This window comes from Neltuma alba, unplaced genomic scaffold (assembly GCF_004799145.2).
Source record: "Neltuma alba isolate B1F8T4 unplaced genomic scaffold, ASM479914v2 tig00003706_pilon, whole genome shotgun sequence".
NCBI lineage: Eukaryota > Viridiplantae > Streptophyta > Magnoliopsida > Fabales > Fabaceae > Neltuma > Neltuma alba.
In genome coordinates, this window is record NW_021633398.1 from 26,132 (window position 1) to 53,882 (window position 27,751).

At 34.5% G+C, this 27,751-nt stretch overlaps 5 protein-coding genes across 7 annotated transcripts; 3 read left to right on the plus strand and 2 right to left on the minus strand.

Annotated features, from left to right (window-relative positions):
* Positions 1-2,840: 2,840 nt before the first annotated feature.
* LOC114742319 (ferredoxin) lies at positions 2,841-3,525 on the plus strand. Its single transcript, XM_028930593.1, has one exon. The coding sequence runs from the start codon at positions 2,878-2,880 to the stop codon at positions 3,322-3,324; it is 447 nt and encodes a 148-aa protein (XP_028786426.1). The 5' UTR covers positions 2,841-2,877; the 3' UTR covers positions 3,325-3,525.
* A 1,595-nt stretch (positions 3,526-5,120) lies between these two features.
* LOC114742323 (ferrochelatase-2, chloroplastic-like) lies at positions 5,121-10,420 on the minus strand. 3 transcript variants are annotated; one of them, XM_028930599.1, is made up of 11 exons: positions 10,273-10,420; positions 9,986-10,177; positions 8,998-9,325; positions 8,723-8,866; positions 8,013-8,114; positions 7,375-7,478; positions 7,145-7,271; positions 6,562-6,714; positions 6,208-6,308; positions 5,897-6,098; positions 5,121-5,730 (listed from the first exon to the last, which is right to left on the minus strand). In XM_028930599.1, the coding sequence occupies exons 2-11, from the start codon at positions 10,096-10,098 to the stop codon at positions 5,506-5,508; spliced, it is 1,599 nt and encodes a 532-aa protein (XP_028786432.1). In that variant the 5' UTR covers positions 10,099-10,177; positions 10,273-10,420; the 3' UTR covers positions 5,121-5,505. The 3 variants fall into 3 exon arrangements, with proteins under 3 accessions (XP_028786432.1, XP_028786429.1, XP_028786431.1); XM_028930596.1 differs by having other exon boundaries at positions 10,268-10,420; XM_028930598.1 differs by having other exon boundaries at positions 10,263-10,420.
* Positions 10,421-15,904: 5,484 nt separating this feature from the next.
* Positions 15,905-18,470, plus strand: LOC114742322 (probable glycosyltransferase At3g07620). Its single transcript, XM_028930595.1, has 4 exons — positions 15,905-16,392; positions 16,533-16,756; positions 16,839-17,184; positions 17,534-18,470. The coding sequence occupies exons 1-4, from the start codon at positions 15,988-15,990 to the stop codon at positions 18,194-18,196; spliced, it is 1,638 nt and encodes a 545-aa protein (XP_028786428.1). The 5' UTR covers positions 15,905-15,987; the 3' UTR covers positions 18,197-18,470.
* A 2,808-nt stretch (positions 18,471-21,278) lies between these two features.
* Positions 21,279-23,632, plus strand: LOC114742324 (probable glycosyltransferase At5g03795). Its single transcript, XM_028930600.1, has 4 exons — positions 21,279-21,561; positions 21,671-21,891; positions 21,968-22,313; positions 22,600-23,632. Exons 1-4 carry the CDS (start codon positions 21,286-21,288, stop codon positions 23,263-23,265), a joined length of 1,509 nt encoding a protein of 502 aa, XP_028786433.1. The 5' UTR covers positions 21,279-21,285; the 3' UTR covers positions 23,266-23,632.
* An 88-nt stretch (positions 23,633-23,720) lies between these two features.
* Positions 23,721-27,356, minus strand: LOC114742325 (serine/threonine-protein kinase SRK2A-like). The gene is made up of 9 exons (XM_028930601.1): positions 26,890-27,356; positions 26,564-26,638; positions 26,376-26,477; positions 26,227-26,280; positions 26,050-26,142; positions 25,854-25,946; positions 25,498-25,602; positions 25,304-25,402; positions 23,721-24,250 (listed from the first exon to the last, which is right to left on the minus strand). Exons 1-9 carry the CDS (start codon positions 27,007-27,009, stop codon positions 23,936-23,938), a joined length of 1,056 nt encoding a protein of 351 aa, XP_028786434.1. The 5' UTR covers positions 27,010-27,356; the 3' UTR covers positions 23,721-23,935.
* Positions 27,357-27,751: the final 395 nt, after the last annotated feature.

Consider the following 27,751-nt stretch of genomic DNA (forward strand, 5'->3'; position numbering starts at 1 on the left):
TTTGGGATTTACAAATTTTGTAAAAAGACCTCACTACCGTTGATTCTTTCCTCCATCGTTCTTGCTCTTCTCTCCTTGCTTGCCCTATTCTTTCCCCTCCTTAGTCCTCCCACTACGACACTCATCCCCTCACGGCCACAACACTTTCACTAGCAACCACTTCTCTATCAGCTGCGACACCTTTATCAGCAACTTGTCATCATTGCCTCCCTCTCCCATCATGTTTCGGTATTTCTCACACCCTCATGTAACAATTCACTACAAACAATCAACAACCTTCAGGCTTTCCTCGATGCAAATTCATCACTGCGTCCTCCCTTGTTTTTCTCTGCCAACAGCTTCCCTCGTCCGAGTTAATCAGATTATCTGTCATTGTCTTACTGATTCGTTGTCATTTGCTATTAAATTGTAGTTAATCATATGTTTGTTCTAGTCATTTACTAAAAACAGAAAAAATAGAACTTGTGACTATTGTGTAATTCGCTATTTACTATATTTAATTTGCTATTTACTACTCTTATTTAGTCTATTAGCTTATTACTCCATCTTTGGCGAAAGAGAGATGGCAGCTCATCAGGTTAATGCAAGTATGTTAGAGGCTGAAGAAAGCTTAAAGATTGCAATTAAAGTGAAGTATGTGTTTTATATTATTCCTGTAATTAGTTGGGAAAATAGTGTAACTTGGCTTATCTAAGATGCTTTCTTTGATCCAGTGAGTTTTGGGACCATGGTGTTGGCTTCTAATAATTCAAGTGCCCTAAATGCAAGGAACCCACCATTGTTGTTAATGCTCGATATAACATAGAGAATTTTGTTACTGTCATGGAAAGTCTAATTTTTAGTCAATGATTAAAGCTAGGTTGTTAATAGCCATACCATTATTGTTTTTAGGAATAGTTATATATTCAATCTACTTGTGTAATATCATATTTTGTACGTCATTTACCAATCAAGTATAATAAATAGTAAGTAAAGTGTAGTAAACCACTAATGTAAAACTATTTACTAAGCTTCATTAGCAATTTACTACACTTAGTTAGAAAATGACAGCACATTTCAATCAGTTGCCTAACTATACAATTTGCTGAAATTGTGTTGTCATTTGATGATTCAGTGTAGTAAATAGTGAATAAAATGTTATCATTTGTTATTTTCATTTAGTTTAACAAGTTTGAAATTTGGAAAAAGTAGTTGTCAATTGCTAAACCATTATGGTAAATGGCTAATGAGGTTTAGTGAATTACTCAACAAAAATTATAAATAGCCTAATTTATTTATTTCAATTAACAAGGTTGAAATTTGAAAAACGTGATTGGTAATTGTTAAACCACGATGATAAATAGTTAATGTGACGTAGTAGATATTTTAACAAGGTTATGTATGCTTTTCAAACTCTTTGCTACGATTTTGGGAATAATTATTTAGAAGAAGAATAATCAACTATCTTCATTACATGTTACCAATTGGTTAGAACCGCTGACAATTCTACCAAATAGATTAACAACAGTTTTATATGTATTGATAACAAGTGATCTTCGAAATTCATTACAAGATAAACCAATGATCAAACTTAGACAAATCACATATTGCTTTTTTTGTTAGAGCCGGTGACAACTCTTTCATATAGAGTAATATGTGAGATTCATTACAACACAAACCAATAGGAAACTTAGGCAATCATATGTTTCCTTTTAGTTAAGATCATTGACAACTATTTCTTAAAAATTAATAACACCTTTATATAAATGGACTACACTTAATCTGCAAAATTTATTATAAGCCAAACCAATTGTCAAACTTGGACAAATCACATGTTGTCAAAGTAAGTAAAGATGTGATAAAGGTTAAACAAAGTGAAAATTTTAAGTCCACATGTTGAAGTAAATTGAACAAGTGTAGAATAAGTATAGAGGAAGTGGGGTCCACAAGTTCGTTGAATATAACAAATTGCCATTAATGACAAAAAGATAGCTATTAACAACTCAGTGTAACAATCGACTACATAAATAATTTTTATTAACATGTATGATTGTTTAGGTATGCCGTGTATTTTTTCCATTACCTTGAATTGATATGCTTGCTTGTATGTTATATTCATCCATAATCTCTTTTCAACGTTGTCATTATTTCACTTGAATGTTTGTCAGTGTGATTGCTTACTTAGGATGAGGAAGACGAAATGGAGAAGCAGTAGACAATAAGGGAACTAATGGAGGATGAGGGATGGCACTTGGATCAGGGAGTGTGCAGGTCAATGGTGCAATTGGGTGGAAGCTTTGTTGGAGCCGAGAGAAAAGAGAAAAAGGAATAGAGGTTGAAGAAAAATGAAAAAAAGGTTAATCGGAAACAAGCAGCCCTCTGCCGTCAGCAACCCCTCTAACCTTTACCTTCGAGTCCAACGAGCATGTGCAAAGCCGGTAAGATTGTTGTTGGAGAGGGAGAGAAGGATGGTGGGATCAAAAGGGATTTCAGATTAAAAATAAAGCAGGGATAGTAATATAATCTAACAACATTTTTAAACTCTAATTTAGTAATTGAATATTCATTTGGTATTTGTGAAATTGGATGCATTGATTTGGGATTTTTATATTTTAAAGGCATATATGGGTCTTTCCCTTGTACGAAACCCAGGGGGTTAAAAATTGAATGGTGAATGTTGTTTCCACGAGTACCTAACTTCTGCCTTCTTAGATTCTCCAATTATCCGAAACCTGCAGAAGAACCAAAGATAAAGCGCTTCACAATATAATGCCACGTGGCATCCCTCTACGTCTCACAATTTTTCTCACATATAGCCACAAACCCATCGCAAAACCCATTATCTCTCCTTTTGACAGAAGAAGCACCCTCCATAGTATAGTCTAGAGCTTCTCTATAATGGCAACCTCCACCGCCGGCGCCGTCGTGAGCAGCTCCTTCCTCGGCAGACAGCCCACCACAAGCCTCCGTTCGGCGCCTAAGCTTCAGGCTATGTTCGGCGTCGGAACGAAGAGTGGCCGCCGTGGGATCCGAGGGCGCGTAACGTGCATGGCCGCCTTCAAAGTGAAGCTGCTAACTCCAGAAGGCCCAAAGGAATTCGAATGTCCTGACGATGTTTACATTCTGGACCAAGCTGAGGAAGTTGGGATCGATCTTCCATTCTCGTGCAGAGCAGGCTCGTGTTCGTCGTGTGCAGGGAAGTTAGTGGAAGGAGAACTTGACCAGTCCGATCAAAGCTTCCTCGACGATGAACAGATTGACGGAGGATGGGTTCTTACTTGTGCCGCTTACCCTCGATCTGATGTGGTGATCGAGACCCACAAGGAGGAGGAGCTCACCGATTAATTAATCAAGCATTTTTTTGGTTTCTGGGTTTCATTTCATGTCTGTATGAATCATGAATCGATATATGTATTCACATGTTCTTGTTCTGTGAGCTTGATTAAGAGTCATCTTGTGGTTTGGCTGTCGCTGTGATGAGTCTGGATGAAACTGGATGATCAATGAATAATAATGTCATAGTATATCTGCTACTTCTGCTGCAAATTTAGGTACCTGCTGTTTTTATCCCATAGATTTTATTGTCATAGGATTGAGCAATTAGATCACAATATACCGGGGGATGATTTGAATGATGTCATAATTATGAAATTTAATTCTGAACTGTGGTTGAGTTAATTGTAGACACGAGAGTAAACATCTTAGTATGTCACTAATGGTATGAAAACTTTCTTATGATTAGATTAGAAGGAGTGCAATAAATTGAAGCCTAGTAAGTGGGAGGATGTAATTTCGATTCTGTTTATAATGTCATATCATTTGTGTCGGTCCTTCTAGTTGAAGAAAAATTAGTAGAATAGAAGGCAGGCTTCTCCAAGTGATGCTTGTTGAATTGAATCTGCATTAACTTTTATTAGACTGATGATTAATGAGCCTCGTTCATTGTCAGATGGTATACTTCTATTCTGTTTATAATGTCATATCATTTGTTCAACATTTTTGTATATTTAAAAATGCTAAATTCATATGAAACTTGGCATTCTCGTTCTAAAGATAACAACTGAGATTAGGAACGTTTAATTCCACAAATCAAACACAGTTCCGAGTTATCGGAAGCCACTCAATTCAGCTCATTATCATCATGAAATCTAACTGGCCTTATAAAGGGAAAAGACCTTTTTTTTTTCCTCATAAGTTACTCCATTAAATATTTGGCATGAATATACTATCTTATATTATTATTTTCTTTAAAAAAATATGTATTAAATAGAGATAAAACTAAACATTTGTTAAATTTTAAGACAAAATAATAACATTTAAGATTTTTTTAATTCTGATAAAAACATATTGAAATTAACGTATAAATAGTACGAAAGAAATATTGCTTTTTGGAGGCAAGGGGGGGGGGGAAGAAATATAAAACTGGTCATTCCCGTCATGCAACAAACTCTTCATATTTATAAGATAAAGGGAGACGTCTTTTTTTTTTTTCAATCCTATTATAAATTATATTATTAAATACTAATCATAAATGCACTATTTTACCAGCTGCTTATTATGGTGTATCCAATTATAAATTCTTCTACAATCTTCTAAAACTGGTCATTCCCATCATGTAACATACTTAAGATAAAGGGAGACGACTTTTTTTTCAATCCTATTTACAAATTACATTATGAAATGCTTATCATAAATATACTATTTTAGCAGTTGCTAATTATGGTGTATATTATTGTGTTCTTGGAAATATATGTATACACACATTAAAGAGGGATAAAATTAAAAATTTGTTAAATTTTAAGATAAAGTTGATAAAATTTAAAATTTTTGTTAATTTCAGCAAAACTTATAGATGGTACTCAAGGAAACATTGCCTTCAATGCACGAAAGCTCCCCACAAGGCTCCCACGCTATCTTCAAAATTTATCCTGACGTTAAAGTCAACACGAAATTAAAACTCTCAACAAGATTAGAGCAAGTGATTGAATGTGTGTTTTTCACAGCCTCCTTTTGCCTCTTTTTATGTTTTTTGTATCAGTAACATATTGCTAGATCATGTCAAGACCCAAACAAAGGGGAGTAAATATAACGCTAACGCAATGATGTCTTTTGTCCTTTTCTAACTGGCATGCTGCTTGGCCTGTATAAACCAATATCTAAGTTAAATATTCATGGGAATGGATACACGGGCGTCGGCTAATAATGTCCCCATAGATATCATTATTGCAACAACTGCTTTCGGCTAAAAGCAGCCGTGTAGGTTTCCCACGTCACGAAACCCAAATAACAATGCTTATAACAAAACTGAAGCTCTACTTAGAGACACAGGCTTTTTGTTACAATTTTACTATACATTTTTCCTTCTCTCTTTATATCCCATCCACAAATAGTGCAGTGCTGTGCTTAAACTTGACTTGGTAAAATCAACACTTGATTTTCAAGCAGCATAGTGTGGAAAGATATGGCATGCTTATACGAACAAAACTAGACTCCATTGCCTTTTAATGGCCGGGGGGGGGGGGTTATTCACCGAAACAAGGGCAATATTCCCCACTGGTGCAGAAAACCCTCGCCTGTAGTGACTTCTAAAAACAACAGAAGAAGCACAGCCAGCATCGCTGCTCTTCCATTCCATGTTTCAGCACTTTTTGTCCAACCCCATTCCCATACCATTACTGGTGGCGGCAGCTCCCGGCGTTGAGAGTCATATGCTGCCAATAACTCTTCTACGCTTCCCAGTGGAACCAGAGACTGCCAAAGAAACCAGATTTTCAATTACATCACAAGTTTAAGGCATGCGTGCAACTGACAATTTGAATTTGATATTGCCAAATCAATTTACTTGATTCAAAATCACAAGATGATGACAGAACGGTTTAGAGGAGAGTATAGAGTCTTGGAGAAGTTAAATGAGTACCTGCCGCGCTTCAAGATTAGAAACTGCCATGGCACCAACATATGGGAGGGACTCAATTACAGCATCTGCCAAGTCTGAGATGAAGGTGGATTCACATCCCAGAGCAGGAACACGGCCCCAATTTTTTATGCCAGATTTTAGAGCCAATTCTTTGTATTCAACATCAATTTCTTCTAGTGTTTCAATGTGCTCACTGACAAAGCTGTGAATATAGCACATAAATGACAGGAATATATGAGATAAAGAAAGAAGCCAGAAATCATAAAGATACGTGTAAGGTAATATCACAAAAACAAGAAGGCTAATATTACCTAATTGGTACAGCCAGCAGACTTTTTACTCCCTTCTTTCCAAGATCAATAATCGTCTCATCCGTATAAGGTTTTAACCATTCCACTGGTCCAACTCTACTCTATAACAATGATTACACTTGAATTTCAGTGTCAAAATCATGCTTTGAGGGTAGGATAACATTGCTAGGTCTACTAATAGACAGAGATCAATCTATCAGCACCATTCTAACAATTAGAATTTCCATACCATGTTTCATATATTTAGATACTGCAGCCTGCAGGCCAGGAAGCATGCAACGCTTCATAGTATAAACCAATAATGCCTATTGGTTTATTCAGAATTACAAGAGATCGAATGACCCAACAAAGTACCTGATAAGCAAGGGTATAGGAATTAGTTATGTTCCTTTTCTCCAGTTCTTCCATAATCAAATCCACACATTCCTCCATCTCTGCCTTGTATGGGTCACCAGCCTCTTCCACATATGCAAGCGGCACTCCATGCGCACTAAAGAATATCACCACCTGTTATCAGAATTTCAATTACTAAGGAAAATAGGCATACAGACAATTGAACGATTCCCAAGCACAAGCATAAGAAGAATTATTCTTCAGGAAAAGCTTAAATGACAACATATAAGGAAGTAAGAGAACAGCCACGTTTTGTTAATAGGCACAATTTTTTCTCATGAAAACCAACCAAAAAGGTTAGCATAGTGCATTTCATAATATCTCAGACACTCTGAAGGTCAATTTACTAGTACTACAGTTATTTACCCAGAGATAGATAAGACATCAACTGCAAAAGTTATGCTGTCATTTATTTTTCTTTTTTGGGTGAAAGCTGTCATTATTATTTCGATCAAATATGAGAATGCTAACAGGAAAAAAAAATCAACATGCCACAGAACAAAATCCTTTTATCTGACTCACTAAATCATAAAAGATGCAGTACCTCCTTTGGGTTCTCAAAACCATTTAACTCATTCTCAATCAAATTTGCCATGGCCTTTATGTATCCTTCACGCTGGTACCACGAAGGTATTACTGTGTGCTGCATGTTGACTAGATACTCATCCTCGCTGAAGAATCATTTAATATTTAATAATTTAAAATTATAACAGAATGTCAGTCTATATCTTGGAGTATCATGATGTGATAACCGTAGAATCTTTTAGTGGTTACCGGAATATACTCTCCAGGAGACGTAAGCTTGAACCACTGGTTGATATTGAAAATTGTGGATAAAGTGGAAGAACAACAAGCTTTGTAATCCCATCTTTTTTAATCTACATGGTGCGTTTTGAAGGAAAAAATTACTTATAATCAAGCAGCAACGAAATCCCAAAAAGACAAGAACAAATAAAATTGTATTGGTTACTTCAGAAAAGTACAATACGATGTCATATTATTTTGAACTAATCTGAAACATAATTAAGTATAGAACTCCGATATAAGGGATCATCAAAGAAATATCAATATGCAGAAAAAGCAATAGCTGCATAAACGCCATCAAAGTTAAAACTCAGGAACATATCAAACTTTTGAATGTTCTACCCTTTTGTTATACTATCTAAGTTAAAATTAAAACTTGTTGCTGCAAGATTCGTCTTTCAAAAGAAAAGCCTGTAAAAATTTCAACGTGCAATGACATCACATGCTGAAATTTTTAACAGGCTTTTCTTTTCAAGATGAATCTTGCAGTAATAAGTTTTAACTTCGATGGTATAATAATAAAAGGGTAGATAATTCAAAAGTAGCAAATTTTCAATAAAATGTTGTTTAGCGTTTATTTTGTAATCTAAAATCAAGTTAATCAATACCTGTTCAATAGCTTCTTCAGTGAATGGATGCCAGTAACGCATGCCAACGTACACTTTTGCACGGACATTCTTTGCCCAAAGGGATTTCCTCAGCTCTTCAGCCTGTGGAAGACAGCATTAAAAGAGGCAGGACAAGAATTTAATCAAAGAAAGAAAGATCTTACTGCCTCTAAAATAGTAAAGTCTTTTATGAAGTCAAAATGTTAATAATGTTCCGTATCATTAGCAAGCATTTGAAACATCAGTCTCTCCACAGATTGGTTAAAAATTCAAAAGTTTACTTGAAATGGTGGGAAACAATTAACCAAAATATAGATGGACTAAAATAAACGGAAGTATACAAATTGACAATTTTAAATATTTCATGAGAGACACGATTCAGCCTCAATAATAAAAGCACAGAAGACAGCTTAACTTTTCCGGTAAGTAGCTTGGAGAATCAACATATGCAAAGCTGACTTTTTTAATAAGCTCTACCATTCTTCACCATCACCTATTGTGCTCCTCTATCATTTTATAATTATTAATAATTTCAAAACTGAATAAAGATCACGCATTAGGCATATGAACAATCTTACCGACATAAATAGCTCACTTATTGATAAACTGAATTTTCAAATTGTCCAAACTCCAATGCAGCATTTAACACTAGTAATTACTAATTACTTGTACTAAATAAGATGAAAATCATGTTTTCTGAAGTGTCATGCCTGTGCATCAGTTATGCGTCTAAGAGGAGAGCCACCACCAATTGAAGCATAGCCTTCTTTACTCTTTGGTGCTCTTAAAACAGACACAAATTGGGCTAACGGCTTTTGAAGGAACCCAAACAACCTTGGCAGCCGTATAATATCCTGCAGAATAATGAATAAGGAATAGAAAAATTTTAGATTATTACCCATTTCAAGGGGTTGAATTTTTATTTTTATTTTAAAAAAAAGAGTTCCGCCTAGAGATGTCTTGTGCATGAAAGATAGAATATTACTGGGTCAGCAAAAAGGTTAAACAAAAATGGCTGCACATCTTCAAGAGTCTCTGGACCTCCAAGGTTTAGCAATAATACACCAATCTTATCGTCACCAACAAAAGGCGTATCAGAAACAGATTGAGTTGTTGAAGTTGATAAAGCTCCCGCTGGCAACAAGTGCTTCTTCAGTGACTGCTTGGAAAACAGGGATTGTGCATCAGAACATCCATGAGAACATCTGGTCACTATGTAATTTTTCAAGGGACTAGAGTTAATAGGAGCTTCCACATGGACCCTAGAACAGCGATACATCTTGTGGGAAGTACAGATTGCCTGTGGCAACAACCTATGGAAAAAATGAATATTAAGACCTTGCGATTTGAGAATATTTTATTGATCTTGAGATTTGATAATAAAGTATTTGACATAGGAATTTACCAAATTTAGTCAAAAGAGTACTTTTTGCAATAACATAAAACAAAAACAGTCAAATACCAGGCACAATGAATTGAGAGGGATATAACAACACAAAAACATTAGGAAAAACAAGAAAGCAACAACAATTGGGCTTGAATGAAAAATGGGAGGCAAATCATCAAATCTAATTTTTGAACCAAACTATAGCATTCAAGAAGGCAAACAAAACATCTTCTATAAAAATTGCATTGCATTGTAGCGCGAAAAATCCGCCAAAGGTCAACAACATTAATTCCGACAGAAAACGTGCAGCTTGATGAATAAGCACTTAATCTCAGTAACTGAAACATGAAAAGTCCAGCACTAGCATTTCAAAATTAAGATCAGAACTCAGAAGATCCTGTCCGTTGTTTATGGGCAAATGAAAATCCTCGTTCCTTTAAAAAATACACGACACCAACTGAGGAAATGACAGTGCATAAACAAATGGGAGCCGTCTAACTTGTGAATATAAAATTCATAACTTACAAATATAAAAACCTGAGGCCAAAAAAAAAAACAAAAAGAAATCCAAGGGAGGAATACTTACATAGGAAACTTGCAATTACGAGAAGCATAAGTGAGGACTGGAGGAGGGCGAAACGCATGCGAGGAAGAAGAAGAAGAGGAAGGCGATGAAATGGGATGAGTTGGAGAGTTCATGGCTTGAAATAACTTCGTGAATTAGCACAACCAAGCCTCAAAACTGACCTTTCCTTCGCTTGGTGCTTTGTTTGAAGCCCTAAACAAAGTGGGGCAAAGCCTTTAAGGGAAAATTCCAAACTAAAAAAGAAATAACAAGAAGATTTTAGGAAAACAAGAAGAACTTCACCTAACTCTGATGATCGAGAATTACAAGAAGCTACCACTGACCAGAAGGTGAGCTCTGAATGAAAGATCAAGTAAAATATTTCAGGGTGTACGCCAAAAAGTCTTCCACCTATGTTTGGTCTGTTTTTACAAAAATAGTAGCTTGAGGCAATAGGAGAAAATTTTAGCCAATGTCGAGCTTCTTCAGAAACCCATTGGAAATCTGGGGCCTAGTCGAGTTTGAAAGCGACGGATCAGATTGAAATAAATCTAGACCACCTCTTCTCGTTCGTTTATCTACTCCTCCATTTTTTTACCGCCTCCCATTTTTTAGGAATTTTCTTTTTAGTTCACAATCATTATCCAATATCCACCAAGAGTCCAAGACCCTTGCGGACCGCGAGGCAAAGTTTTTTTTTCCTTATAAAAAATCATACAAAATTAACAAATATCAACATCAATTAATACAAATATTAATATTAATGCATACCAAAAAAAATATTAATATTAACAGTTTTAAATAAAACATATAACAAGCTATTTATTTGCTTTGTTATATAGACAAAGTGATTTAAACAATGCATAGAATAAAATATAAATACACCAATTTTTCTTTTATTTTATTTTAATTATAAAAATCTCCATTTATTTTCAGAGCTTATATAATTTTTTCCCAAGATCAAAAGTTATATTATAAAAAACCCCATATACTTTTAATTTTATTATCATCCATCCAAGAGTTAAATAACTATTAAAACATATTGTTTTTATTAAAATACTTCTCTTTAATATTAATTTATTGTTTAAACATAATTTATTTTATTAAAAATAATTCAATACGTTTAGTTGTTTGTTTTTATTTTATCTTGAAGACGGATGAATTATATCACTATTTAATAACGCACTAAAAGAAATTCATACATTTATCATATTTATAAAGTAGTCAAACTTGTAACCTCATGTTTATCTTGGTTGTAATACCAGTCTACTTGTGTGCTCTCAAAAGAAAGCAAAATTTCTTTTTGGATGACCACATTTTAGAAAAAAGGTTGGGCTCACTATGATCCAAAAACAGAACAACTAACCCTTGATCTGAGCCCTGTCCAACACTGTAGCAACTGGGACAGAGAGAACTCCACGTAGAGGATCACCACATGTTATGAACTGAGACCTTGGCTTTAAATATATCTCTCCCAAAGCCACAACATGTTCCAGGGTCGAACCCGCTCTCTTAGTGAGGGTGTCCAACCCCTTCACCAACTAAACTCATGGATAAGGGGTAACAAATTTTAGAGAAAAATTAAAAGTGTCATTCAACAAAAATTCATATCACCCGTGAAATTTTTTAAATAAAAATAGAAAACTCCATAGCTGTTTTAAAATTTGAGAAACTTTTAGAGGAGAATTATTTCATCTTTAGTTATAAACGAATGATGATGAATGAAGCTAGTCCTACTTGTTGCAGTATTACTTCTGATTTTTAATATAAAAGTTAGTGGACTAATTTGAATAGATTAAAAAAATTAGTTAAGTTAGTTATTTATAATAAATAAGTGTTGTCTTCCTTAAAGTATCATTGCTAATCAAGTATATTGGTTACAACTATATTTTTATAAGAACTATGTTGGGAAAAAAATGAAGAAATATAAGAAGCAAGATAAATTGGAGTCTTATAATTAGATACAAAATAAAAATCAAACAAACTCTTATATTAAAAACTGACATAATATTATTTTGTTATCTCTTTTTTGAATTAGTGATTTTTCAATTTTCATTTAATTAATAAGACAACAAATTTGGGAGACTTTTGACTTGTCAAATTCATTTGACTGTTAGTGTGTTGCTTGAATATTTGATATGGTGACTAAACAAAAGTATATTAAACTACAAACTAATTTTTATTTTTAAGGATCTAAGTTAATCGAGTGCTCTTTTGGTGTTTACTCCAGTCTCAGACTGAAAGCCCCAGAGAGTGCACGGTTGGTTACATCCCATGTCCTGAAGCAACAAAGTCAAAGGCCAAAAAAGAAGCAACAAAGTCATGTACCAAATTTCTTTCCTTTTGTATAGCAGTCTCTCACACACGTGGAGCCCATTACGGAGGGAAAAAAACACATCAACCAATTCTATCTTCAAACGTGCCCTTAAATATTATTTCAAAGAATAAACACTTAGTTAAACAAGAATGTTGAAAGGTCAAGTGTAAGTGAAATTAATCTAACAAAAGGACAAAAAAAAGAAAAAAGAAGTCATGCATCTAATAAATTTGAGCTAAAAAAGAAGTATATAAGTGAAATGACTGATGTATTTAAAGTTTTAAGTTAAATTCTGTTGTTATGCTCATTTACTCAAATTAATTGATGGTTGGATGACTACCGTTAGCCGTGGTTGTGGCAATCATTAAATTTAAATTTTTATACTAATATTTAATTGAAATATTAGTACTTAATAATTTGAACTAATATTATTAGCATCTCAATCTCTTTTTTTTTTTTATTTAAATTTTTGTGATTGATTTACAAATCAACCTCTTAAATTTACAATTCTCTTTTTAAAAGTAAAATATGCACTCATGCTATTCATAGGTATAAAAATAAAAATAAAAAACTTGTACTTAAGATGGAATATAGTTTTCCCGAACTAATGGATGTATTAGTTTTATTATTACCAATATTAATTATAAAACATTATTTAAATCTAAAATAATACATAATACAGAATATTCTTCATATTATATATATATATATATATTTTTTCCACACAAAAGAGGGCTAAGCCCAAGCACAAAAATTAAAACTCTGGGGATGCCGCAGGAGTTCAAGTGGCCTGAAGTCAAAAAAAGAAGAGCAAAGAGCAAAATTTTGCTGTTGGATCAGACGTAAAGGAAAGCCCAAATATATGTAAGTCGTGGGTCGAAAATTTAGGCCCAACTTCAACGTTAGTTTTAAATGCTCCGAATATACCAAACAGGGTTAGGTGGACAATAAACGTGGATTGAGATGATAGTATCTCTATTAAAAAGATATAGGTTTAAATCTCAAAAAACGTACTCGTTGAAAGAGATAAAAACTCTTTGCGCTTTAAGTCTTGAGGAGAAATCCTTGATAAAATGAAAAAAAATTATGTGGGAATTTGTCATGAAGCTCAAAGAATTTTCTAACAATATTAATATTCCTCTGGTCTTAAATATAAGACCTTCATACAAATGTGTATAAGGATCTTATATTTAAGATTGGAGGAGTATCTTTAAAATATTTTCTCGCTTCCTCATGTTAATACGGTTAAGTCGTTAATGAAAAGTAGTTACTTAGCAAATTTAAGTGATGACTCTATATTTAAATACTACCTCCGGTCCTAATTATAAGAGCTAGCTAACTAGTTTGAGAAGATTAAGAAAATAAGTTAAGTTAGCTATTTGCCATAAATAAATATTGTCTTACCTAAAATATCCTTACTAATTAAGTGTATTGGCTAGAACTACCATTATTAGAATGTTTACCTTAGAAAAAAAATGTATAAATATAGGAGACAAAGTGGATTGGAATTTTATATTTATGACCAAAATAAAAATCAAACAAAGTCTTATATTAAAAACCGGAAGTAGTACTAATAAACGGTGCTTAAAATTGAACCATCTTGAAGAGTCATAAGTTAAATCCGTTGAATAAGACTAACATTGTTATTTGTTAACATAAAGAGACTGAAAATCTACTTTAATTTATAAATTTATGGGATTAAATTGAAGAGTGATATAAACTTAGAAGGCTAATGTTATATTTTAGCCTAAAATTTTATCTCTGCACTTTTCTCAATAATAGATTTTTTTTTAACAAAAATCAGTTTTAAGATAATCTTTATTTTAAGTTATATTGAGTATCACTTACAATAAAAGTGTTTAAAATATATTTTAAAAAAACTAAATTGTATCGAAGCCATTATCTAGAGCATTCCATTCTATTTTTTTACCCCCGAATTAGCATGGAATGTCTACGCAGAATAATTACCCATATGGGAAAGAATCTCTAGGCACCAAGAAATGAATCCCAACCCCACATTACTTCGTACGTAGCTACCGCTTAACACTAAATCTAGAAGGCCGCGATAGGCGAAGATATATTCTAAATATAAGAGTTAGTTAACTAATTTGAATATGTTAAGAAAATAAGTTAAGTTAGTTATTTGTAATAAATAGGTTTTGTTTTTTCTAAAATATCCTTACTAATCAAATTTATTGGTTAGGACTACTATTATTAGAAAGACTATCTTGAAAAAAATAGATAAATATGAGAGACAAAATGGATTGGGGTTTTATATTCAAAATCAAAAGAAAAATCAAACGAAATCTTATATTAAGGACCGGAAGTAGTATTATAAAGAACTAAACATATTAAGAAATATAATTATAATATTTTAAAAAAATATCATATTTATTATAATTAATTAACATCTTTAATTAACTCAAATTAACTAATTAATTCTTATATTAATAACCAGGGTGTATACGTATATGTTCTGCATCTATCTCCTGTTTATACCTGAGATTCCACAGAGACGTCAGAAGCTTCAGACGGATCAAAACGGCCACTTGCAACAAGAACTTTGTGTGAGAGAACTCAATCTGCAGAACTGTGTCAGTCATTCAACTTGTTTCTCTCTCTGTTTCTTTCTTCCTTACAGGTCAACTTCAACACTACTGATTCTAATCACTCACACACACATATGGTCCCCCCTATACACACACACACTCTCATATACTCCTCCGGTTCTAATTATAAGACCCAATTGACTTATTTGAGGAGATTAAAGAAGTAAGTTAAATTGGTTATTTATAATAAATAAGTGTTGTTATTCCTAAAATATTCTTGCTAATTAAGTATATGGGCTAAAACTATCATTATTAGAAGGATTATCTTGGAAAAAAATGCATAAATATAAAAGAGAAAATGGATTGGGTCTTATAATTAGGACCAAATAAAAAGTCAAATTGGGTCTTATCATACCGGAGGAGTATTTCGCTATTTATATGGCTCCTTGTTTTTCACATGCATCGCAGTTCCTTCGATTTTGGGACCATACGATATATGAACTCCATAAGCCCTTTTGTCTCTTAACAGTGAATCCAAGAATGGATATGAATCAATATAGGCCGCCTCTTCCTCTTTGTCTATCTACTATAACGTCCTCCCATTTGTCTCAACAAATTATTTTCCCTCTACCGTTATCCATTGCGGTCCCCTACAGTAAGTGAAACCGAAGTCTAATGAACTTGCTAAGATAATAACCTGGAATCCAACAAATCGGGGGGGGGGGTTAGAAAGGCCCTTTTAAAAAAAATGTTACTCCTCCGGTCCTTATTATAAGACCCAATTTGACTTTTATTTGGTCCTAATTATAAGACCCAATCCATTTCTCTCTTATATTTATACATTTTTTCCAAGATAATCCTTCTAATAATGATAGTTTTAACCAATATACTTAATTAGAAAGAATATTTTAGGAATAACAACACTTATTTATTATAAATAACCAACTTAACTTACTTCCTTAATCTCCTCAAATAAGTCAATTGGGTCTTATAATTAGGATCGGAGGAGTAATATCTTTGCTTCTCGTATGTTACACGTCTCAGTGAAGAATATCTAGGCAGCAAGAAATGAATCACAGCCCCATGTTGCTTGGTTCTTCAGTGCTCAATGCCAAATAGAAGGTGGCGATAGGTGAAGATACTGTGAAGAACTAAACATGAGACTTCCCGAAAATCACACCTTTTCTTTTAATTTTATGGTTCTGCTCATCATACTGATATCGTCATTAATCCTTGCGTTCGTGAGTGGTTTCTTCCCAAGTTTGTCTTTAGCCATTGTTCCCACGATTTTCTCAGCATCCTCTGATTCATACCAGGAAAAACCTCCGTACTCTCCGCCTCCTGTTAATACGTCAGATTCCACTGAAATATCAGAAGCTCAAGTTTTATCTGGTCCGGTACAAATCCAAACACCTACTTCCAAGAACTTTTCAGAAGCTCAAGTGGCTTCATCTGTTGGTCCGGTACAAAATCAAACGCCTACTTCCAAGAACTTTTCAGAAGCTCAAGTAGTTTCATCTGTTGGTCCGATACAAAATCAAACGGCCACTTCCAAGAACCTTGTGAGAACTCCATTATCAGAACTGTTTCTCTTAAGTATTCAACTTCCTTTTCTTTTTTTCCCTTCCTTTGTACTTCCTTTTTCTTCTTTTCTTGGTAGGGTATACTTTCTCATCCTTCTTTTTAACTGGTGGGCCTTTAGGGAGGCGAAAAGGTCGACGCAGAATTGAACTATAATGGCACAGAAAAAGTGAGCAATAGTACTAATCAGAAGGACAAGAAGCTAAAAATGATTGAAGCAAGATTGGCCCAAGTGAGATCTTCCATTAAAGAAGCTAGCAAAGTCCGAAACTTGACATCTACCCACCATGACCCAGAGTATGTTCCTCGAGGCCCAGTGTACAGAAACCCCAATGCTTTTCACAGGTACAAATTCTTCTTCACATGAAAGTCTCTTGGACATAATACTGTAACTACTGATTAATTCTGATATATAAAATCTGCAAAGGAGTTACCTGGAGATGGAAAAGGTGTTCAAGATATTTGTGTACGAGGAAGGGGAGCCTCCGATCTTTCATGATGCACCATGCAAAAACATATACTCGAGCGAAGGAAGATTCATACACGAAATCGAAAAGAGGAGGCATTATCGTACTGATGATCCAGATGAAGCTTTTGTGTATTTCTTACCTTTCAGTGTGGCTATGCTGGTGGGATATATTTATACACCAACCCGTGTTGTCAGATCCATTGGCCCTCCAGTGGTGGACTACTTGCAGACTGTATCTGAGAAATACCCCTTCTGGAATCGAAGCCTGGGACTTGACCATTTCATGCTCTCCTGCCATGATTGGGTAAAAAATAAAAAGAATTTCCTCTCTCTTATCTTGAAGCTAGAAACAGAGCATACTCGGATATGAATATGAAGAGAAGCTTAGGAGTCTTCAAAACTTGATATTTTTATACCAAAGCTTCTCCATAAGTCATGCCTCCTCTACTCCAAAACGGGGAGTTAGATAACTAATTCACCCAAGTTAAGAAAATTCAATAGTTATTTGTAAAAATTGCATGTTAATTTTTATAAAACACATCTACTTTTAGTCATTTGCTTTGAAAGTGACCCTGTTTATATATGTAGTTAATCATTCACCTAAATTGCTTTTCAAAGTTAGAATTTTTAATGTCTTTGGGAATATTTCACAGGGGCCTCTTGCATCTTCCTTCGTACCTCAATTATACCACAATTCCATAAGGGTTCTGTGCAATGCAAATACATCAGAAGGATTCAAACCTGCAAAGGATGCTACTCTGCCTGAAATTAATCTTGTAACAGGGGAAATCGCGGGATTAGGAGGCTATTCTCCATCTCGTAGGAACATCCTCGCTTTCTTCGCAGGTGGCCATCATGGCTACATAAGGTACCTACTTTTCCAGCAATGGAAAGACAAAGACCAAGATGTGCAGGTCTATGATGAGTTTCCCAGGGGTGCATCTTACTATAATATGCTCAGAAGAAGCAGATTCTGTCTGTGTCCAAGTGGGTACGAAGTAGCAAGCCCCAGAATAGTGGAAGCCATATTTGCAGAATGCGTGCCTGTTCTGATTTCAGACAGCTATGTGCCACCCTTTAGTGATGTTCTGAATTGGAAGTCATTTTCAGTGCAGATAGATGTGAAGGACATAGCCAACATAAAAAAGATACTAATGGAGATTCCTCAGAGACAGTATCTGAGAATGCAGAGGAGAGTAAAAATTGTGCAGAGACATTTTGTTCCCAATGACCCTCCAAAGAGATTCGATGTTTTTCATATGATCACTCATTCGATATGGCTCAGAAGGTTAAATGTCCAAGTTCAACATCAGTAAATATCATATTCACAGATGCATTTTACACCATGTATCCGACAGAATCTAGATTTCGTTTCATGTATATAAGAACTGCAATGTCGGGCTCTGATTCCATGCACGATTCCAGACTATTTGTTTGTAGGATATGAATAATGGTGAGCGGTTAGACCATTTGTAGACAGACAGCCACTGTAGCAAATCTTTGTTCGTCCAATGTCCAGTGCACACCCAACACATCATAGTAAAAAACATTGTTTGTCCTGTTGTTGTAGAAATGAGAAATTCTCTTGTACCACCTCCGGTCTCCTAATTATAAGAACTCTTTAACTAATTTGAAGAGATTAAGAAAAGAAGTTAAGTTAGTTATTTATAACAAACAGGTGTTGTTTTTTATAAAATATCCTTATGAATTGTATTCTTTTTATCGGAAAAAAATAAAAATAAAAATCTTTTGTAAGTACAGTATCTACTTAGCCAGTGAGAAATGATTGTTCATTGGATATGACCTATTTATTACCCGTCCCTGTATCAAATTATCAACAGCTCACTAGTTTGGGGTACGTAATTTAGTTGGATGATCAATATTAAGATATTTGGATAATGCTTAATCTTTATGTATTTCATTCAATATATATTTATAATTTTAACTATGATTTTCAGTTTAACCAAATCTTTTTTTTTATATTATTTAAGGTTTGATCAGCTTTGGAAAAAGTATAAATATTAAAAAAAAAAAAAAGAAGTTGCTTTCATAAATAACTTCTATAAATATGTATGAATGTGCGATTTGAAAAATTTTAAAATTAGATCACAAAAAACGCAGTAAGAAAATTTCAACCGATACTAAGTAGGGAGAACCAAATTTGCAAATTAATTACCCCTTCTTGTTATAAACTTCAATTAACTATTCTACGTAAATTTAAAAAATTTATTTAAAATCAATTATTTTTTTATGAAGTATCAAATTATCCTTAATAAAAGTGACTAATTACTAGTTGAAGTATGGGTATTTATTAAAAAGATATTTAACATTCATCATCAACTATATTTTTAAAAACTTGTAATACTCAATTCATTTGAAAATAAGTCGGGTATGATATTATTGGATCTAAATATATTTAATTAATGACATTTGAATAACTTATTAATTGAAATTTGAATATATTGAATTAAATAAGAAATATTATAAATAAATAAAATTTCAATTAGAGGCTCAAATAAAGAAATTAATAATTAATTTTATATTTGAATAAGTATATTCTTGAAAACTTATAATATCCGATTTGTTAGAAAACAGGTTGGGTATGATATTATTTGTTCTGAATATATTCAATTAATGACATTTGAATAACATATTAATTGAAAAACTATATTCTTAAAATCTTATAATACCCGATTTATTTGAAAATGAGTTGGGTATGACATTATTGAATTCGAATATATTCAATTAATGAGATTTGAATAGCATATTAATTGAAATTTGAATATATTGAATTAAATGAAAAATCTTTTAAATAAATAAAATTTCAGTTAGAGGCTTAAATGAAGAAATTAATAATCATTTGATATTTGAATAACTATATTCTTAAAAACCGGTAATACTCGATTGGTTTGAAATGGGCCAAGTATGACATTATTAGATCCAAATATATTCAATTAATGAGATTTGAATAACATATTAATTGAAATTTTAATATATTGAATTAAATAGAAAACATTATAAATAGATAAAATTTCAATTGGAAGCCAAAGGAAGAAATTAATAAATCATTTAAAATTTGAATAATATCTTAATTAGAATTTGAATATAATGTATTAAATATGGAACATTATAATTAAATAGTATGTCAATTGGAGCCTTAAATTGAGAAATAAATAATAATTTTAAATTTTCATCTATTCCTCCTAAATTCTAAATTTTTAATTCAAGTTCTATTTGAATGAATAAAATTAAAAAATACACTCCTATAAAAAGTAGATCTTAAGTTACAATAAATAATGCAATTTATTATAATTTTAAATTTAATCAAATATGCTAATCTGTGCATTGTATGGGAAAGAAATTTCTAATTTACCTCTAAAACAACACAAATTTATATGTCGAATAATGAATATTTACCACTGATGATTTTTAAAAAAATTATGAATTTAATCTGTAGGTATAATACTCCAAATTTATTCTCTGTTTTTTTTTTGCCGGATCCAAATTTATTAATCAGCACATATGCATTCACGCAGCAATGACTCCCAGTCATACTACGTGATTATGTCCAAACTTATAAGTATACCAAAACTTATCATTTTATAACCACTTTTCAAAAATACTATCAGTTTCAGACTTTCAGTTCTTTAAAATTAAATGAAATACTGAGCTTTTGAAACCTTTTTTTTTTTTTGGGCCAACGGCTCTTGAAACATTTTACCCCGTATCAACTCAGAGTTCGCTGCATTATTTTTCATGCAACAAAAATTGGACTACTATCTTCAATCCTTAATATAAGACCCCGTTTGACTTTTAGTTTGGTCCTAATTATAAGACCCCAATCCATTTTGTCTCTCATATTTATGCATTTTTTTCCAAGATAATCATTCTAATAATGATAGTTTTAGCCAACACACTTAATTAGCAAGGATATTTTAGGAATGACAACACTTATTTGTTACAAATAACTAACTTAACTTACTTCCTTAATCTCCTCAAATTAGTCAACTGGATCTTATAATTAGGACCGGAGGTAGTATTATTTTTCATGCAACAAAATTATATTTAAACAGAACATCCTTAAAAATCACATTCTTTTGACTAAACTAAAAAAATCACATTCTTTTTTTTTAACCAGGAAAAAAATCACATTCATTACATGGGTAAGTTCTAGTTATCATACATTAAATAAACAACTTCGATATAATTAAATAAAATTGTTAAAACCGTTATGGGGTACCATTGCTTTGCTTCTCTCGCATTCCAAGTCTCAGTATCTAAGAATAACTGTTTATGTAGGAAGGAATCTCTACGCATCAAGAAATGAATCCCAGCCCCGTATTACTCTGTAGCTCACTGTTCAGTGGATGGTGGCGACAGGTGAAGATACTGTGAAAAACTAAACATGAGAGTTTCTGAAAACCATACTCTCTCGTTTGATTCTGTGGTTCTGTTCATCATACTGACATCTTCATTATTTCTTGCTTTCTTGAGTGGTTTCTTCCCAAGTGTCTCGTTAGCCATTGTTCCCAGGAGGATTTTCTCTGCATCCTCTAATTTAAACGAAGAAAGAACTCCATATTCTTCATCTCCTGTTAATACTTCAGATTCCATTGAAATATCAGAAGCTCAGGTTTCATCTGGTTCGGCGCAAATCAAAACGGCTACTTCCAAGAACATTGTGAGAACTTCATCAGACCTGTTTCAGTATTCAACTTCTTTTTCTCTTTCTTTCTTGCTTTCTGTGTAGGGTGCTTTTTCATCCTTTCTTTTTGTTGGCGGGTCTTTAGGGAGGTGAAAAGCTTGGCGAAGAATTGAACCGTAAAGGCACAGAAGAAGTGAGCATTACAAATCAGAAGGACAAGAAGTTGAAAAAGATTCAAGCAAGATTGGCCCGAGTCAGATCTTCCATTAGAGAAGCTAGCAAAGTTCGAAACTTGACATCAACCCACCAGGACCCAGACTATGTTCCTCAAGGCCCAGTTTACAGAAACCCCAATGCTTTTCACAGGTATAAACTCTTCGTCACATCAAAGCCTTGAGCGTAATACCATAAGTACTGATTAATAATGATAAATTTTGCACAGGAGTTACCTGGAGATGGAGAAGATGTTCAAGATATTTGTGTACGAGGAAGGGGAGCCGCCATTGTTCCACGATGGTCCATGCAAGAGCATATACTCGACAGAAGGAAGATTCATACACGAAATCGAAAAGGGGAACTATTATCGTACTGATGATCCAGATGAAGCTTTTGCGTATTTCTTGCCCTTCAGTGTGGTTATGATGGTGGCACATCTTTTTACACCCTCCGGTGATACCAATTCCATTGGTCTTTCTGTGATAGACTACGTACAGACTATATCCGATAAATACCCCTTCTGGAATCGAAGCATGGGACTTGACCATTTCATGCTCTCCTGCCACGATTGGGTAAGAAACTCCTCTCTCTCTCTCTCTCTCTCACACACACACACACACACTCTGGCACTAGAAACAGGGCATCGTATTATATGAAACGAAGTTTAAAGTTTTCAAAATTCCAGGCTTTTACGATACGCCTTCTTCGATAACTCGTGTACCTCCACGTTTAAATGGTGTTTGTTTATCCTATTTTTCAAAGTCGGAATTTTTATTTAGAAATATGGTTCTCCACCACGTAAGCTTCCAAGTGTGTATCGGGTTGAATTATAAGGAAATCTCTGGAATTTTTTCACAGGGGCCTAGTACATCTTCTTACGTACCTCAATTATTCTACAATTCCATAAGGGTTCTGTGTAACGCAAATACATCAGAAGGATTCAAGCCTACCAAGGATGTTTCACTCCCTGAAATCAATCTTGAAACAGGGGAAATCACGGGGTTATTAGGAGGGTACTCTCCATCTCGTAGGAACATCCTCGCTTTCTTCGCAGGTCGTCTTCATGGCCATATAAGGTACCTACTTCTTCAGCAATGGAAAGACAGAGACCAAGATGTACAGGTCTACGATGAACTTCCCAAGGGTGTATCTTACTATAATATGCTCAGAAGCAGCAGATTCTGCCTGTGTCCAAGTGGATATGAAGTAGCAAGCCCCAGAATAGTGGAAGCCATATTTGCAGAATGTGTGCCTGTTCTCATTTCAGATAGCTATGTCCCACCCTTCAGTGATGTTTTGAATTGGAGGTCATTTTCAGTGCAGGTAGATGTAAAGGATATATCCAACATAAAAGAGATACTGATGGGTATATCTCAAAGACAGTACCTGAGAATGCAGAGAAGAGTAAAACTTGTGCAGAGACATTTTGTGCCTAATGACCCTCCAAAGAGATTTGATGTTTTTCATATGACCATGCATTCTGTATGGCTCAGGAGGTTGAATGTCCAAATTCAACAGCAATGACACCACATTGACAGATGCATTTTGCACCATGTAGTTCACAGAATGTAGATTTTGTTTCATATAGGAACTGTGTGATGACCCCAATAATTAAAACATTGTTTATCTTTTGGTGTAGAAATGAAGAATTCTTTTGTGGGTATAAAATATACCAGCCAATGAGGAAAGGATGTTCGTGGGATGTGACCTATTACACGTCTTTGTATCAATATCTTACTAGTTTGGTGTATGTACATTGCTCAACTTAGGATCTCTATAAAAATGGTCATTTTTTTCTCTCTTGTACGTTACTGAACAAATTCTGGTAGTGAGAGTTTTTATTGTAAGATTTTTTTTTCCTGTATAAACATGGTCAATTTTTTTCTCTTGTAAGTTCTTATAGCACATGATATTTCCAACCAATGATATATTGTAATTATGAATCTGGTCTAGAGCCAGCCAACGAAGAAAGGAGCAAATTGAGGTGCCAAGTGATAAGAAGGATAGAGTTATCTAGGATGTAATTAGACAACTACTGTTCGCATGCATGTTCTCGATGATACAGGTAGGACATCGTATGAACAAGACCATAAAGTTAGAACGCCTTGCAGTTGATACCAGTTCTTAATTATAATACACATAATAATAGGTGACTTCTAATTTTTCTAAAAAAAATCAGCAAGAGTTATACTGCTTAACTGACTTGAAATTCTCCACTGGCATGCGCCTCCTTGACCCTTTTGTCATATTCATCTTCTCCATCCTCCTCTTCCTCCACCTCAGCTTCCTCTTCTTCATCTTCACCTTCCCAGCCAAATCCTTTGACAGGTCTAGATACTGGAGGTGGGTTTCTAGCTTCTCCCACAATTTTCATTATCTCCTCCACACTTTGAACGGAGAAGCTTGGGTTGTCTCTCTGATAATAGATAGCTTGAGCGGATTCAGTGAGCTCCCTTGGAAGATTCTTTAAAAACCACGGGTGGCTCTTGATTTCCTTGAGAGTTATTCTCTGCAAGAAATAAAGAATATGGCCTGACAATTAGCTCCATAGAAACAAGATATTGATAAATGATCCCAAACGTAGACCATTCAAATGTTCTGTAGCACCTTATTCTATAAAAAAAAACATTTTAGTAATAGTTCATAAAACAAGGCATGATATTGGCCGCAACCTGGAGATGTAGAGATGTGACAACTATATGACTACATTGACCGTTAAGGAGAAAATCAAATAAAAATGATATTCAGCCAATTCCTTGAATGTTAAACATATGGTTAGTGTTCACCCCTCTGTGTGTATGTATGTATGTATATGTATGTGTATGTATGTCGCCAGTAGCCAGCAAATGTATTCTTGAGAACCTACATGGAACCTGAATTTCAGAAGATACCAACAACCTGCCATGAATATTTCATTATTCAATGTTGGCTGTTGTCTCCACTTAGTTCTCAATCTGATGCAACTTTTGGTTTGTCTCCATATGTGGTTGCTAGTTGTAGTTTTGTCGTCCTTTAGTTTGTGTATTTATAGTTTTTTTGTCCTTTAGTTTGTGTATTTATGTTTGGCAACCTTGGCTACCAATACAGACTACAGACTGCGATAAAGCTAAACCAGAGAAGTGGATACGACATTTTATACATTGATACGGCAAGGGAAAACGGAAAGTGATGAGGAGGGCCAAAATCCAATATTGGACAGTAGAACAAAAGAGGGAAAAAGTAAACGTTCAAGTACACGATTCAGTCTATGGAAGTGGACTAGATGGTGAAGACAAGTTTAAGTTTCTTTGAAAAAAAGAAAACGGACCCTGAATGTAGGGTTCAGCTTGGGCTTCTACCCTTTTCTCATTAATATAAATATTCAACAACAGTGAGCCTTGTTTTACAACCACTTTTTCTGTTATTTTCCATTCATTGTGATGAAGGTCCATAATTGACAAGAAAACACAAGAGTTAACTGATGCATACTGGTAGAACATGAGTCTATTTGTAATATAGCCTGACAGTTTAACACAACTGCTATCACAGCAAAAATTAAGTCACCTCAAAAGTCAAAACTTACCTTCAATGGATTTGCAACAAATATACGAGAAAGGAGGCGTCTGCAATCTTGAGATATGTGGACATAATCAGGGATTTTGTATTGGACAGCCATTATGCGCTGCAGAATAGGACAGAAAAAGGGGAAATGAATGATGTGAAAAATTACGTTTGAAATGTACAAAAATCAGCATCAATAAGGCTAACGTAACATACCTGAATTGTTTTCCTAAAATTCCTGGGGTCTGCATGGTCCTCAAAGGGATATGATCCAACCAGCATGACATAGAGAGTCACCCCACATGACCATACATCAGCCAACTAAACAATGGCAACAGCAGAAAAACACAATCATACTTACAGCTGAACGAGAGGATTATAACATAACAACTTGGGGGGGGGGGGGGACACATCGTTTATATATCAGATTGGATGCGTCCTGCACCTAAGATGATCAAAATCACTTCTTTGAGTTGTCTTATAAGAGAAACAATGTAGAAAAACTAGAGATGATTGATTAATGAAGCGTATGCCAACACAATGATAAAGGACCACATATATCTATATTTTACCTTGCCATCATACTCCCGCCTGGAGAGGACTTCAGGGGCTATATAAGCGGGAGTTCCAACAGTTGATTTGGGTCGCGAATGCAGCAAAGATGACTACAGCACAAATAATAAGCAGTCCAACGAAAGTATGAGTCTATAACCCAGGCCCAGTTATTATTCGAACCAATAAAATGTGATGATATATTGATTGCAAAACCTTGGAATAACCGAAGTCACAAATCTTCAAGCGAGGGGCAGGGCTTCCATCCAGAAGAGTATTTTCCAGCTTCAAATCTCTGTGGCATATTTGCTAAAATGAAGGTGAAAGCACAAGTTATCACAGGGCACTTTGAGAAAATGAAGGTGTAGTATTCTCAGAAAAGTATGATCATACCATGGCATGACAGAAATTGACACCAGAGATCAGCTGCTGAAAGAAATATCTAGCCTGAAGAAAAAAACGAAAAAGAAAACGAGAGATTACAACAATAGTATAGTAATATTAATGACTTTGGAAGGAAAAGAGTATGTGAAATTATTCACCTCATCCTCGCTGAATCTGCCAGCAGTACAGATCCTCTCAAAGAGCTCCCCTCCAGCTGCATACTCCATCACTATGGCCAAATGTGTGGGGGTCAAAACTACCTGAAAAATCAAAACAAATTGAAATTAGAGTAAACGAATCATACCCAGCGATGATTGAACTAAAAAGTAAATAATAAATTACTTACCTCCTTGAAGCGGATTATATTGGGATGTCGAAGGGACCTGTGGTTCATAATTTCCCTTGCCACATTCTCGTCAATCTGAGATTGAAATAGAAAATTCTTAGAATCACAGAAGTCAAAAGGGAACACTTAGTCAATTAACATTAGCAACTAAAACTAAACAAGGAAAGAAGCTAGAATCCTTTCTTCTAATCTGATCGGCGGCGTTGAATTACGAAGGAAACGCAAAAGGTAATTTTCTGTAAATCCAAAATTTCCAGCATTTCTAAAGCACTTAGGATAGTTCTCAAACGAAAATCCTCCAATAAAAAGACGCAAAGAAAACAAACCTTGAGGCCTCGCTCGATGTATTTCATGGCGACAAGCTCCTTGGTCTCCTTGTGCCTCATGAGCCTGGCAACCCCAAAGTTGCCAGCCCCCAAATCCTTGACAGTCTCGTACTTGTCCATACCCACGAGTATAGCAGTGATTGAAATGGCGTGCGAGTCAGTATCACAATCAAAGCATCATTTTAGAAATCGAAATGGAAATCGAAGTAGGAAGGTGACTATCTGGAGAGTGGGAGTGAAGTGAAATGGCGCTTTATAAGGAAGAGCACGTGGGAGAGTGAGAGAGGAAAACGTTAGAAAAATGGGGAAAGAGTATGGGAATCCATGACCATAAGGACCAGCTTGAATCCGGTGAGGCTTTGTTTATCAGTTAGCTTGCTTTTGCAGTTATTTTTACATTTATAAATTATAAATTCTATTTAATGGTTCTGATATTTGTGAAGCGGATATAAAAAAACGCGGTTTCTCACTGGCTTTTGTCTCCAGCTTGGTGAACAGCATCGTTTTTACTGCCATTTCTTTCACAGCAACGAACTTCATCTTTCACTCTCACTTTCACAACCGCCAAAATATGGACCCAAGAAACAGAACCACAGTAAATTGGAAACATGAGACCATCTGAGGATGAATCAGTACATATTAGATTTCTGAAAGGGCCACCCAAAAATGACATTAGGTGATGAGTCATTGGATTTTAGTTTACTGACACGGTTGACTGATTTGGGTAAACTAATATGAGAAAGGCGTTGACGAGAGAGCAACGGTTAGGGGTGGCAGACATGAAGATGAAGGAGAGGCACCGACGGAGCAATTTGATTGGCCATTTTTGTTGTGTGAGGTCGTCTGTGAGGGACGGTCAGGT

What these genes read in the sequence shown, in the direction of transcription:
- LOC114742323 (XM_028930599.1), bottom strand. Translation starts at nt 10,098, where the DNA reads ATGAACTCTCCAACTCATCCCATTTCATCGCCTTCCTCTTCTTCTTCT. An exon ending in GACGCATAACTGATGCACAG is followed by an intron (nt 8,115 to 8,722) that starts GCATGACACTTC and finishes TGTCTTCCACAG; the next exon opens with GCTGAAGAGCTGAGGAAATC. An exon ending in CCTATACCCTTGCTTATCAG is followed by an intron (nt 6,309 to 6,561) that starts GTACTTTGTTGG and finishes TCATTGTTATAG; the next exon opens with AGTAGAGTTGGACCAGTGGA.
- LOC114742325 (XM_028930601.1), bottom strand. Translation starts at nt 27,009, where the DNA reads ATGGACAAGTACGAGACTGTCAAGGATTTGGGGGCTGGCAACTTTGGG. An exon ending in ACATCGAGCGAGGCCTCAAG is followed by an intron (nt 26,639 to 26,889) that starts GTTTGTTTTCTT and finishes TTTCAATCTCAG; the next exon opens with ATTGACGAGAATGTGGCAAG. An exon ending in TCAATTTCTGTCATGCCATG is followed by an intron (nt 26,143 to 26,226) that starts GTATGATCATAC and finishes CCTTCATTTTAG; the next exon opens with CAAATATGCCACAGAGATTT.
- LOC114742322 (XM_028930595.1), top strand. Translation starts at nt 15,988, where the DNA reads ATGAGACTTCCCGAAAATCACACCTTTTCTTTTAATTTTATGGTTCTG. An exon ending in CGGCCACTTCCAAGAACCTT is followed by an intron (nt 16,393 to 16,532) that starts GTGAGAACTCCA and finishes GTGGGCCTTTAG; the next exon opens with GGAGGCGAAAAGGTCGACGC. An exon ending in TGCTCTCCTGCCATGATTGG is followed by an intron (nt 17,185 to 17,533) that starts GTAAAAAATAAA and finishes AATATTTCACAG; the next exon opens with GGGCCTCTTGCATCTTCCTT.
- LOC114742319 (XM_028930593.1), top strand. Translation starts at nt 2,878, where the DNA reads ATGGCAACCTCCACCGCCGGCGCCGTCGTGAGCAGCTCCTTCCTCGGC.
- LOC114742324 (XM_028930600.1), top strand. Translation starts at nt 21,286, where the DNA reads ATGAGAGTTTCTGAAAACCATACTCTCTCGTTTGATTCTGTGGTTCTG. An exon ending in CGGCTACTTCCAAGAACATT is followed by an intron (nt 21,562 to 21,670) that starts GTGAGAACTTCA and finishes GCGGGTCTTTAG; the next exon opens with GGAGGTGAAAAGCTTGGCGA. An exon ending in AACCCCAATGCTTTTCACAG is followed by an intron (nt 21,892 to 21,967) that starts GTATAAACTCTT and finishes AATTTTGCACAG; the next exon opens with GAGTTACCTGGAGATGGAGA.